The 14601-nt window shown below is 32.4% G+C and overlaps 1 protein-coding gene across 2 annotated transcripts in view; it reads left to right on the top strand.

Annotated features, from left to right (window-relative positions):
* Positions 1–14601, top strand: part of Ac3 (Adenylate cyclase 3) — a 402870-nt gene that overhangs the window by 250751 nt on the left and 137518 nt on the right. For both annotated transcript variants that reach the window (XM_085955369.1, XM_085955370.1), the window contains exon 7: positions 11224–11382. In XM_085955369.1, the coding sequence (XP_085811495.1) occupies positions 11224–11382 (159 nt within the window). The remainder of the gene's footprint in view (positions 1–11223; positions 11383–14601) is intronic.

Raw genomic sequence — 14601 nt, 5'->3', positions numbered from 1 at the left:
TCTCTTTTTCTATACAGTCTAACCGTCGCAAACTTTTCCCGTCCTAGTATATTAAAAAGTCTGTTTCGTGGTTGGGTGTCTTACGTTAGGCATGACCTGCCTAATAAAATCACCCCACTTTCACGTGTAACACAACGGGAGTGTATCTACCTTGCCAAGTAAACATTCATGTTTTCTAACACGAGTTTGCGAGCAACACTACGAGATGCGAGTATTGAGCGCGAAATATATTATGGTACATGTCGTGTACTATCACCTGACATCACAGTAAGCTGCCGCTACGGGAAAAAAGGGTGTGATGTCGTTTTTTTATGTTTAAAATGTTATTAGACTGATGCTCATATCCCGTAGCACATTTCGAAATTTTAAACGAACATTGTTAGTTGGCAAAATCTGCCGAAATCACCAGAACAATAATGAGGTCACCTCACATTGTACTGCATTACATCGACACTTGCATGACGTTTTGAACGTTTTTTTTTATCATTTTCTACATGCTTCCACATTTTAGAATCATGTCAAAATTGCGTGTACCTTAATTTTTGCGATTGGCACTATGTATTTTCTATAAGAGTGTTGCCTATTATCTATGGTCTGAGGGTTGGGTTCTGTTCAAAATATTAATGAATTTACAGACTCGTTACTAGGTTAGTCCAACATGGAATTTACAGAGATCGTGTTCGTTTAATTTGTCGCCGTGAAAGCGTGACAGTACGCGACATGCATCTCAATATAATCACAACTTTACGGGTTTCTTGTGATTACCAAAGTTACACATCGATCAAGAATTCAAATAAAAAATATAATAAATCAATCACCATTCACAGAGCAATTTGTAGTCTCTTGCTAGTCAGTTTATTTTAAATGTCAGGTAAAATAAATTTCCAATGACGTGCCAAACATTTTTGAATCCTCATAAAATATTCGTTAAATCATTTGCGATGTCAAATATAACGACAATGTAAATTTCGCTCGTGTTTGAACGTGTCAAGAGTCAATATTTTCAAAAGAGCTTTTTATTCCTGTGGCATAAAACGTGGGCTATGTACGTTTATTTATTTAAGCGGATGATTGTTAGGCATAATGAATGCCGAGTAATTAAATGTTTCCGTTATATTCAGGAAATCAACCGATTTTAGCAGCCCATTCATTCATGGTGTTTTCAACAGTTGTATAATATATTATATTATGGATACGTCATGTATGCCGATCAAGGCTTAGCTGGAGAGCATTGTTACATGAAATGCACCCGAAACGCTCATTATTTTAATCGCTCCCGCTTTATTTATTAATTAAAATACATATACGTTTAATACTACTTTAAATAAATATAAAAAAACTTGTTTTTAAATGTAAATAATTCTTAATTGACGTTACCAGTCATGTTTATTAAATATTTTTTTTAGAAACATGCGATTTATTTATGAATAGTCATTTTATAAATCCTAACCTAACAGGCGGCTTTATAAAATGCGTGCAGTGCGTAAGGCTCTCGCTTTTAATCCGAGAGCTCCAGGTTCGATGCCTGGTGAGGTTACAATATATTTAAGTACGTGATTTTTCTCAAAGCCTGGGTGTTTGTGATTGTTTCACTTCTATAACTAAATACACTACCATCAAACTACACTACTGTCATTGGGCGTCTCGACCTGTTGCAGTGTTATAAAGAATATACATGTTTATATTATTAATGTATTCTATGGAACTGGGTAATTTCGTTTATTTTATTTTTTTATTCAATACTTGCTGAATAATATAAACAAGATTTTGACCATGTCCGATCCTAAGTAGATCGTATGGGCCTTCAAAAAGTGGACGTTGAATTAACAATTTTTTGTTCTTATGATGAATATATTATGTTAGCCGCTTGCTCAACATATTAGGTCCATACTCTGACTCCAAACACACATTGAAAAACAAATATGTAAATTTTACAGACCCAGGAATCGAACCCGAGACCCATAACATTGTAAGCCGACACGTTAATAGCATGATTTAACCATGTTAAATTCTTCTTATTGAAATGATCTAATTCACCGATCATTCTAATGACAAAAACACCCCCCAGATAAACACCCCCCCAGATAGTGAAATGTGATGTTCAAGTCCCACTTGGTCTAGTTTTTTCTGAGGTTATTAGAGATTATATATTTTCAAGGTAGGTATACTTTATTTACTTATTTTTGAACATAGAATTTCTTGGAATATAGTATTTAATTAGTATACAATGACATGTCTTTTTTATTAGTATAAATAGCTGTAAGAATATATAATATTTTGGATCAAATTAGTACGCGAACAAAACCGGTTCATATTGGGGTTAAATTATGTGTAGTTAATACCTTTTATACATTGTATTTTATTTTAATTTGTACAATGTATTTCTTTTAAGAAACGACAATTAGAACCATTAATTATTTTAGTTGCGTTAGGATATTCTGGTGTTAGGTTTATATTGTATATAATATTAACTATCACAAATTAATGTGATAGGTAATGTAAGGTACCGTAATTCCAGAATCATTATGTTGTAAATTATTAAGTAAAAAAGAACATTTAAAAACATCAATTATAGTCTACTGACGTTTTTTTCGACATATAAGCGTTTCTGCTAAAAGGAGATCGATTTCAAGTGTATAGGGATCTCCCTCTGTTTGCGTAACTTGTTTGCTTTGCGAGGGCAAAGATTAAATACGGGAGAAAATGGGATGGGGCTTTCCCTAATCAAAAATAACGATTAATCAATTACGTTCCTATCGATGGCTTACCTGAGCAAAACGATAACAAGACAGTTTGGCATTTCAGAAAATGCTGGGTGCCTCCCACAGGAATCGATTAGGCATTTAATAAGTTTTCTTGTGGACTTCTTTTATGGAACACATCGGTGAACGAAATCATTAAAATCATAAAACACATTTTATACAGGGCTTACGAAACTAGAAAGTTTTATAATGATGAAATATAGGTACTGTTCGGTTAAAGCGGATACAGCGGAAAACGCATTTTGAAAATAGCCGATAAACTGGATTATTTGTTAGGTTAACCTAACCTAACCTAACCTAACCTAACCTAACCTAACCTAACCTAACCTAACCTAACCTAATCCAACCTAACCTAACCTAAACTAACCCAAACTAACAAATAATCCAGTTTATCGGCTATTTTCAAAATGCGTTTTCCGCTGTATCCGCTTTAACCGAACAGTACCGAAATATATATTTTCTCATTGAATCGATAGGTGTGTTGTGATGATCTCAGAGTAAGCCTCTGGTCCGCTCCCCTCTAGAAACAGAAAAAAAACACTGAAAGATCAGTGGAATTCATAAACTATGATGATGCGACATGTCTAAAAGATGATACAGTGCGGATGACACAAATGGACATTTACGATCGTCTGTCGATTTAAAATCTGCCAAAATCTCCAGAACAACAATGAGGTCACCTCACGCGTACCGCGCTTCATCGACACCCACATGACTCAATGAACGTTTTTTTTATCATTTTCTACACGCCTACACATTTTCGACTCGTGTCAAAGTTGCGTGTTCTCTGTTGTTAGTGGTTTTATCTATGGATTTTCTATTGTAGTATGATCTATTATCTATGGTCTGCAGGTTGGTTTATGTTCAAATATTATCTTTGGATGCAGTATCGCAAGTTATTTTAACGTACGCACACGTAGAAACTGTTAAAATTAATAATTGAAATAACTATGAATAATGAATAATAATTCAAAATATTAGTACATTAGAGTTGGCACTCTCCATCATTGGATTTCTAAAGATAGTGATCATTTAAAATATTCTGCAGAATGATGAAACCATATTATACTAAATTTGTTGCCATACCAGCATGTGACAGTACGTGACATGATCAAACTGTAATAGCAGCTTTACTTTAATTTGCACAGAAAACACGATATCTAAAATGCAATAACTTCTTCCGTATTTACTTTGTGCTCACGCAAACGTTGTTCGTAAAATAAACTGGTATTTAAGTGTGAACTACGTATATTCTATACTATAAGATTTTTTGGTAAAGCAATATTATGATCGTTGTTGTATCTAATGTTTATTAATGACGTGTTGCTATAGTTACAGATAAATTCCACGTTAACAAAATTACGTAATGACGTAGCACCGTGATAAGACTTACGCGTTCTTATAAAATATAAAATTTTAATTCATTTTGGAGAGATGTCATTTTATAGAACTTATTTTCTGTTACCAACTTTCTATGATTATTCTATATTGCTACAAAGCGGAGCTTCGAGATTATTATACGCCATTAATCAATCACATCCATCTTTTGCTTAAAAGCATTACCGTGTTTTATGTTTATCAGCATTAGCGTAATAGATTTAAACCTTTTATGTGTATAAACCAATAATAGTATATTTTCCACGCTAAATACTGTATATTTATTCCAGCTTTATCAAGTGTTAAAATGTTATTTTTGTAATTGAAATCGTTTTTTGTGTTTGAACGCTTTTACGACAAATTTTATCACTTACAAAAATAGTATACACTCATCTAGTAATTATGTTATTATCTAGTTACTAAATGTGAAGTTACTGATAATTATTATTGGTCTGACGTTGTGAATAGTAGGAATCGGTACACCGTGTTACTAAACTGCAAATACTGATGTCCATTAGTGGGTACAACATTCATAAAAAAGTTAGGATTAAATACCTCACTTTTATGTGAGTGCAGAGAATTTAAAATAGCTGAGCATGTTGTTCATACCATCTTGCTGAGGCTTCTTGATATTTTGATTTTTGTTTGTTTTGTTTCTGTGAATATCTCTAGCGAATAATGGAATAAATTTATAATACAGCATTTAGACTTCATATTAATATTGAACGTAATGGTATGTCACTAATTGTTCAGATATTTTTTTTGTAGAGGCATTATTATTATAAATAGTGAAAATGCAACATTTTTCATCGTAATCCTCTTCTTCTTCTTAGTCGTGCACTCATGGCTGAGAATCGTGACCACATTTGATTTTCGCCATCCTTTGAGCGACCAAGAGTTTCCATTCTTCTCGATCTTCCGCTTCTCTCAGGTTGAATGGATGGTGCCCATCGGGTTCATCCCCAATGGGGTTCATCGCAATAATTACTCCAGGAAAATCGTATAGAACTAGTAAAATGTGTGTAGTATTATTGATTTTTACTTCAGTTTAGTGTTAAATGGTGTTTTAGTTTATGCGGTAATTGAATATCAAGTAGCTACATGCATTTGTTAGAGACGTTCAGTGAGATGATCGCACACAAGTAAATTTGCTGTTATTTGATTTTTTTTTAAAATTATTATTTAAGTCAGCCAACAGGATCAATAATTATAATATAGAATAGAATAATATGTGATGGTTTCAATAACAGGCGGATACAAAAAGCATAATCAATCAAATTAAATCAAATCAAATATTAGGTAAAGCTGTAAATTATATAATTGGAGAGTTATTGATAATGGTTTAAAAAAGCAAAAAATACATTAGTAGTAATCATAAGTAAAATAGAAAAAAATATATAGAAAAATAGTAAAGTATATATTTATTTAAACAGGCAATATAAAAAAAGAAAAATACAATTGAAAAGCTTTCGTCCAGATACAAATAGTCGTGAATTTTGAAAGAGGCAAGAAAAAAACGGATCCACTCGATCACTCAGAAAATTCAAGGTTCTGCAGAGTCAAGCCACCGGAAAATTATAACCTAGATTGGTTTTATATATATGAATGTATAGGGGTGAGAAAATGTGAGGACAAATAATCGCCTAAGTAAAATCACATTACTAACCCTTTGCTTTATTTTCTTCTATTAATGTGGCCAGAGAACTGGATAATTCTTTGGATACATATTTTAGAGTGCTGGTTATATATACGTTTATGCTAAACCTGTGGGTCTATTCTATACTTATCGACCGCTAAAGTGATAAAGTGATAGATATTATCAAACTTAGGGTAGGTTTGTAGCAAAGTATTAGCACTTATTGTAACAATAATAATAAGTTGGTTGTAATGTAACGCTTATTGCAACAATTACAACCAACGTATTGTAATTGTTACAATAAGTGCTAATACTTTGATACAAACCTACCCTAAGTTTGATAATATCTATCACTTTATCACTTTAGCGGTCAATAAGTACAGAATAGACCCACTGATGCAAATTAGGATGGCATTAATGATAGAGTATACGCCTCTTAACTTTGCACCCGGCTGTAGGATGAAAATGATGATATATTATCAATTTACTTATTTATTTATTACTTCATAGATTAATACAAATAAATATCATTTGATCTAATTTTATGCGAGGTAATCGGGCAAAGAGACGTATCAGTGTAGTAAACAGTGCAAAGTTATAAAACGTACACTCTACCTGAAAAATTCATGCTGTACAGCTTTGACATTTTTTTCTCTCTCGCAGTGTCCAATAGAATTGAGCTCTGTTGTATTTAATATCAACTGGTAGCGCTATTAGCAGTGGGCTGTAACTTGAAGGTGATGGTGGATTACGGATAAAAGGTGGGGCATTTACACAGGATGCCAGACACTGAACTTTATGTTGAGAGGGCTGGCACGCGCTGGGGCTGGTTCGGTGTTCACGCACTCACGCACTGATAAACGGACGATACACTTTGATGGATGATACTATAAGAGGTTGATGAATGGTGATGATAGGTTGTATGATTGATAGATGTGACGTTCACTCAAACCGTAACAGACTTAGTGCAATGAAGGTCGAACAGATACGTTTTGTATGAGTTACGCTATAGGTAGCGACGGTAAAGTTATAACAAACTTGCCCACGTCCGCTTTCTGGATATCAATTGAGCTAACTCTTCATTCACTCTGCATAACGCGGTGCGGCAACACGTACCCGTTTGTTCTCTTGAGCTGACTGAATGTTCTTCGAAATTACGGTCAATTCATGACCCGTAACTGTCGGTCGCATGGTCTTGTGACAATAATAAATAAGGGGATTTTAGTAGGTAGGGAATAAGGATGACTGCAAATATAATAAATATCAATACGATGTAATATTTTGCAAACGTCGGCGGCAAGTAGTGTTCTTGGGCTGTTTTCTGATAATTACATAAATAAATTAAAAAAAAGAATATATTGTCAACGTGCATGAGTGAATTATTGATGTTACATACGTCAAAAGGCAGGGAAAATAATATGTCCGAGTGAGTTACTTATATGACTTCTTACGACGTATGTAATATAATACAAATATAATACGATTAGTTAGAAATATTATGAATTATATTTTTAGAAGAAATTCGTGTTTTTCTTGGACGTCCAGTTAGATTAGTTATAAGATATAGAGCTTTCTTTTTCGCAAAGCTTTGTTGTTACAACACTTGAATTATTGTATGAAAGTTCACGACGCGATGTTAGCTAACTTGTTATGATACCTCTTGCTGCGTAAATATTTTTATTATACGTCAGTGGACATGAACCATCGTAATACGTAATTATAATCAATAGTATAATGGGAATGAAGCTTTGCATAACTTTTTTCATACAATATCCGTAGCACATTTTCAATTCCTCGAACAAAGAAAAAAAAACCTTGTTTTTATTATTTTTTGTAAAGCTTCAGTTATATTACGATGTCTATAAGCTTATACTTCGTAAAATAAAATATGTATTAATATACATAATTTTGAAAACACTTCTGAGAAAATAATATTTATTATAACCAATAGAAAAAATCTTTTTTGAGCTTTTAAATTTAGCCTGCATCTCTCGGGTATCGCGCCCATGCACATATACCACTATGCTAAAGGCGCCATATTTAATTTTGACAATTTTTAACTGATGGCTCTTAATACTCTTTGAAACGCTTTCCAAATTGAGCTACTATTATTGGCGATCGTTTTTGTATTTTAAATCAAAGTAGGTATTACTTTAATTACTATTGGTCTGACGTTGTGAATAGTAGGAATCGGTACACCGTGTGACTAAACTGCAAATACTGATGTCCATTAGTGGGTACAACATTCATAAAAAAGTTAGGATTAAATACCTCACTTTTATGTGAGTGCAGAGAATTTAAAATAGCTGAGCATGTTGTTGATACCATATTGCTGAGGCTTCTTGATATTTTGATTTTTGTTTGTTTTCTTTCTGTGAATATCTCTAGCGAATAATGGAATAAATTTATAATACAACATTTAGACTTCATATTAATATTGAACGTAATGGTATGTCACTAATTGTTCAGATATTTTTTTTGTAGAGGCATTATTATTATAAATAGTGAAAATGCAACATTTTTCATCGTAATCCTCTTCTTCTTCTTAGTCATGCACTCATGGCTGAGAATCGTGACCACATTTGATTTTCGCCATCCTTTGAGCGACCAAGAGTTTCCATTCTTCTCGATCTTCCGCTTCTCTCAGGGTGAATGGATGGTGCTCATCGGGTTCATCCCCAATGGGGTTCATCGCAATAATTACTCCAGGAAAATCGTATAGAACTACTATCGTATAGTATTACTTTAATTACTAACCGACGTCACGGATCACTCCAAGATTTTTGTTGTAACTTACTTGAATTTGCTAATAATTTTTAATTAACTATTTTTTTATTCGTTGAATAAAAAATAGTTAATTAAAAAGAAGTCATTATTGAAAATACAAGATAGTCGATAAAAAATTTGTCTAGCATTGTAAATCGATTACAATTGAGTTAGTATTGTCATTGGCTAAATTTGAAGTAACTTAGATAATACGTAGTTTAATTTGAATGAATCATATACGGATCGATAGCTTAACGGCTAGAGCACTCACTCGGAAAGTTAAAAATGTGAGTTTGAGTCCAGCTTGGTCCGACGTTTTTTGAGTATTTATCTAAAACATTTCTGAGGTTTATCAAAATTGATATATTTTCGTACTTAAAGCGTTCTATAAATGCTACTTATCAAGTTTTTTAATATTTAAATCTCGTCAAATGGCTCTCTATGTTTTAAGGGACATTAGTTTTATATCACTGCATATAATGATGTAAGAATAAAAATTGAAGATAGTAAAAATGATGATCAAGTATGACGTTTTAGCCTAGCTAGAGAACGCCACGATAATAATATCAGGTCTAGTTATAAAACGAGAAAAAATCTGCAATACACTTGGCTACAAAACAGCTTTTAAATATTATCTATATAGCAACTTTGATAATATATAAATGAGCTTTACTCCAAATGCTACGAATTAAATAGTGAAGTATTTTTATAAACAATAACATAAATGGTACATTGCTTTATTTAACGGCCCAAGTGTCGTTGCAAAGGTTAAAATTGAAAAATTTTGGTATATCTTTGAGAAGTACGCTTGAATGATTTGTGTGGTTTGAATATAATTTCTTGTTTTTCTAATAATATAATTTAACATTTTTATTAATCATTTAAAATATTATTTTAATTATAATAAACGCCGTTTTAAAATTGAGAATAAAGTCATATATTTATAACTACCTGAGGTACATTATTCCATGAATACAAGATTTTTCCAAATTATTATAAATATTAATTAACATTATATAGCAATATATTATTTTAGGAAAAGGAATATGTACATCGGAATTTGTAATTGACTCAAAGCTTTGGAGAAATTGCAAATTTTACGCAGGTTCTGTATTTTTTGCCATGTTACATAATTTAGAAACACCACAGAAATATAACTATTTCCAAAAATCTGGTACTGGACAGGACAGAGATAGATATGTACTTATGTACAAATATATAAAATATATTAATATCAAATATTGATTTTAGTAATAACATATAGTTACATATAGTAACATTTATCAACATAAATTATTACAACTAACGAGCATCGATGATAACTAAGTAATCGTCACTCGAACATCATGTTAATCAGTCGATATCAAGCCTTTGCATCAAGCAGTTCAAAATTAACCTCTCAATTAACTAGTCGTTCCTTGCATATTGTTTTTGTTTTAATATGACATAAACTATTAAATGCTAAATTCACATAAATATTATATAACTAAATTAATATTATCTATATATATATATATTGCATGCATATAATAAAAACCATAAAAATAGTTATGTCTATCAATAAATTATGTATCCATATATTAAAAACTAAATTAGTAGTTAAAAAACTCGAAATGGTAACCCCTTAAATGAATAAACAAATAAAAACCTACATAATTTTTAAAACACAAAATATATAACCAATAGAAAAAATCTTTTTGAAAAAATATGACACCCAGCAAAAATCGAACCTGCCACAATCGCACATTGATCACAATGCTATAGGTATCATATCCAATTGCGACAAGTTTTAACTAATGGCTCTTACAATACTCTCTGAAGCGCTTTCCAAATTGAGTTACTATTGGCGATCGGCTTTTCTATTTAAAATCAAAATAGGTATTCATTACTTTAATTACTAACCGACGTCATGGATCACTCCAAGATTATTTTCTTGTAACTTACTTGAACTTTATGTAGGTATATTCAATAAAGAGAGTATTGTTGTTTTAATTTAATAAAATGCATTTTTTTGTAGTACTTATTCCACTTTTAAGAGGGACATTTTCAACTGAGGCGGACGAAACCGGTCCTAATCTATTGATTAAAAGTGGAAGAAGTACTACAAAAAAGTGCGTTTTATTAAATTAAAGCAACAATACAATGCAGTTCCACCATGAATTGACAGTTAACAAAATAAAGAGAGTGTTATATTCTTAAATCTTGTTAATTATTCGATGAATAAAATTAATTAAAATACATACCTGTTTAGTAATATTTGGCACTATATTATTTTGTACTTACATTATTTTCATATTAACAATTTTATTTGTATAAATTTCATTTTTAAATATATTATAATGACTTGAAAAAATACGACGCCAATCGGGACTCAAACCCGCGTTCACAGGATTCACGCCAATGTGCTTTTTCAAATAAGCAATGTGCATCCTATCTAATTGCAACGAAGTTAGCTATTAGTTATACATTTTGAAATGCTTAAAAAATACGTTAATTTTGACAGTCGGGTTTTTAAATCAAAATATTAATTGTCTTAATAATATTACTCTTGTGAATTATTCGATGAATAAAAAAAATATAATAAAATAAATTTTATTTTGCTTAAATGAGCTTTGTAATTGACTATTTCTGTGATGTTTGCGTAGTGTGATCGCTAATGTGATGATTTCATTATTGTTTCAGATATCTTCAACAAACAACCAATTCTCCGGTAGATATGCGAGTTGGCATTCACACTGGGGCGATATTAGCTGGGGTTTTAGGGCAACGACAGTGGCAGTTTGACGTGTACTCGAGAGACGTTGAGCTTGCCAATAAGATGGAGAGTAGTGGAATGGCAGGGTGAGTGTATATTTACAATATTTTAAACTAAGCATCATAGCTCCCACAAGGGTGGGGTTGACAAGGCTATAACCTGGGTGCCCGGCCTTAGGAGTGACCCTGACAGGCGGGTCGGGTCAGCCAGATAAGTAATATTGACAGAAAACAACTGTTTTAATAACTGCGTTTGTACTCATTCCATATGCCACAATTTTTTTCTATTAATAGTAAAAAAAGTCGCCTTTCCTACTTACAATAAATTTTAGACTTAGAAATTTTAGGTGAAACATTTTTTACATCATATTTGATAAAACTAGTTTAACTACATCTATTAAATTGTGAAATCTTTCTTGTTTGTCCCCCTTTTCATTGTTATTTTGTGATCTTTTCACGTTATTCTACTGGATCTGATACTGCTGATTTTCTATTGGGTTATGTAGAATATCAGTTAGGAAACGCTGCTGTAAAGTATCACACTGCCCTCTACCTTCAACGGTAGGTAGGGAGGCCCGCCAAAGATCCTGGCCTGGGGGCCCACTTCGCGATTTGGGGGCCGTGCTAAGCGTATATATGTCGATGGGTTAATGTACAGATGTTGTATAATATTCAGTTTTTGTATGTTATGTGAAAATCGAATTTGAAAGATTCAGAATGGATAGAACGAAAAACGATCCTCAATTTATAAACGCCTTGTACAATAAAGGATTTTAAATATTTTGAATAATATATAATTATAGTGATGAAACAGCCAGCGCAAAGCTTTATAAACCGTCTTGCAAGTTTTCCATTAGTAAGGATGTCCGACAAGGCGACACAATCTCGACACAATTATTCACCGTTACTCTGGAAGATCTATTTAGGAGACTTGACTGAGGGAACTGTGGAATCGCCATTAATTGCAAATACCTCAGTCACCTGCGCTTTTCAGATGATATTGTTGTCTTTGCGAATGACCCAGAAGATCTTTAGAACAGGGAGCAGAAGCTTGAAAATTGATGCCGCAAAGTAGGTTTAAAGATAAATGCCCCGGATACAAAAGTAATGATAAACTGGTTTGCTGAACAGCTACAACTACGTCTATCATGGATAACAAATGTTAATTGACGATATGCATGACAAGATTGTTCGTAACACCAAACTGGCATTGTGTTTTAAGCATAAAGTGTTCAACCATTGTGTGCTACCAGCGATTATTTGCGTGTGAAATATGGACTCTTAATGTAAAAGAAATTCATAAAGTAGTAGTAGCGCATCGTATAATAGAAAGGTACATGTTGGGAATAGCGCGGAAAAACCACACAAGAAATCAATGGATAAGGAAGCAGTCACTCGACGAGTGTACAACCGCTGGACAAATGCCACCATACCCAATGAGCAATAAACAACGAGAGGAGTGCCCTTAAACCCACAGGATATACAAATACACAAAGTTCGTTGGATGTACGTGGCATTGAAAATCTAGGGACCGAGAAGAGTGGAGGTAGCTGAGAAAGGCCTTCATCCAGCATTTGATCGACCACGGTTGATGATAATAATTATACTGTGGTTATATTTATGTATGACATATTTACTATATGTCAATATTATAGATTTCCACAATTTTAAGGTGGTCGAAGACGTCAGATGGGTATATTGGATTCAATGTCACAAAAATCAATGAATCAAGTCACAAAAATAACCGCCACAACGAATATAACCGTCTCTTGGTCCAAACATATATTGAAAAACAATATTTGATTTTTTGTCAGACCTGGTATTCGAGCCCGAAACCCACGACGTATATTGGCTCCCACGTTACCGCTCGGCACATTGTAGGCGTAATAAATTACAACGGTTATAATGAAAAAACTAGGTATATGACGTGACGTTGACGTATTTGTTCAATTATTAATCTTGCTGATAAACCAAAATATCTTAAGATATAGTATAACATGTTGGTAAAAATGAGCTAATTAATAATAATATGGACTATTTTAACAAGTTTTGTTGGACTACATTTTTAGTATCACAGCAGTGTGTCGGCAAGAGTTCTTAGATGACGGAGTGACAACTGTTTTGGTTGGATAGTTAGTGGCAAATGACGAAATGTTCTTACTTGGCAGTTTCATAAATAGTATAATATATTACATTCAGTGAATAATAGAAATTAAATTAAACAATTATTCTAAATATAAGTATTTATTATTCTAATATTGTTATAGTGCGGTTTGCCACAATATTCTCTTTACCTGAATAATTTTATTGCACTTTCAAAATATAAAGCATGACATGACACTGGAGTAGATGCAATAAATATTAAAGTTGCAATGCAGACAAAAATAAAAAAGCGAGTCCACAATAATAAATCATACAAGTAGTCCTACTTTGCTAGAATAGACTTCCAACGATGTGAACGTAATCAGACTTGACAATGATTCTGATAGAGGCAGTAACTCGTAAAACTTTCAACGTTTTGCTGTTGCAGAACTTTTACTGGTTTAGTAGATAGCATTATATTTAACACAATGAAAACATTGCAAAACTTTGCACACATTTAAAGATCTGTCACAATATATTATATAATCAGAATATGTCAGCGGTGGATACATGATTTCAAGCAATCATTTATCGTTTACCCTTCACTCATGAACGTAATTAAATTACGAGTATTTCTTAAAAAAATATCCTGAAAATTGACATGAGTATTGTAGAGTAGTAAAGAATTGTTTCTTTTTTTCATCCGTAATTATTAATGAAATTACAACGTGATAAACAAAAACGGTACCTTTAAATCATATTAGGACAGTCTATTCTCAAATCGGATTTGATCCTTGTTAAGTTTATGTAAACAATAACCATGATGCACACGTAGGTAGACACTACATTCGTTCAATTGCAGCCATCTACTAATACCCATAATATACCAGTGGCGAAGGGTGACTTTTTGAAAGAGGTAGGCTGTGGGAGTAACCATGCTTGTCAGATATATTTGCGGGAAATAAGAAGATAACCCAATATTACTACTGATGAATAGGTACGCTAAAACGAAGAAATTTCAAAAGCTTAATTGGATTGTTATAATTAGTTCATAAAAATAATCAATTAGTTTGAATTACTTATGTATTTTCCTAAACATTTATAAACGTAACATACGCTCAAAATATATTACCTATCATCTATGAAAATATCCGTTGTTGTATATGTATTATGTTCCATAACAATTTATAATTTAACCCGTAAAACTAGACATTTTAAAATACT

This window comes from Rhyacophila brunnea, unplaced genomic scaffold (genome assembly GCF_057557595.1).
Source record: "Rhyacophila brunnea isolate RB1 unplaced genomic scaffold, BYU_Rbru_1.0 scaffold_5, whole genome shotgun sequence".
In the NCBI taxonomy this organism is placed as follows: Eukaryota; Metazoa; Arthropoda; class Insecta; order Trichoptera; family Rhyacophilidae; genus Rhyacophila; species Rhyacophila brunnea.
Note: the sequence above shows the minus strand (reverse complement) of the source record. Positions and strands in the feature narration are given on the sequence as shown.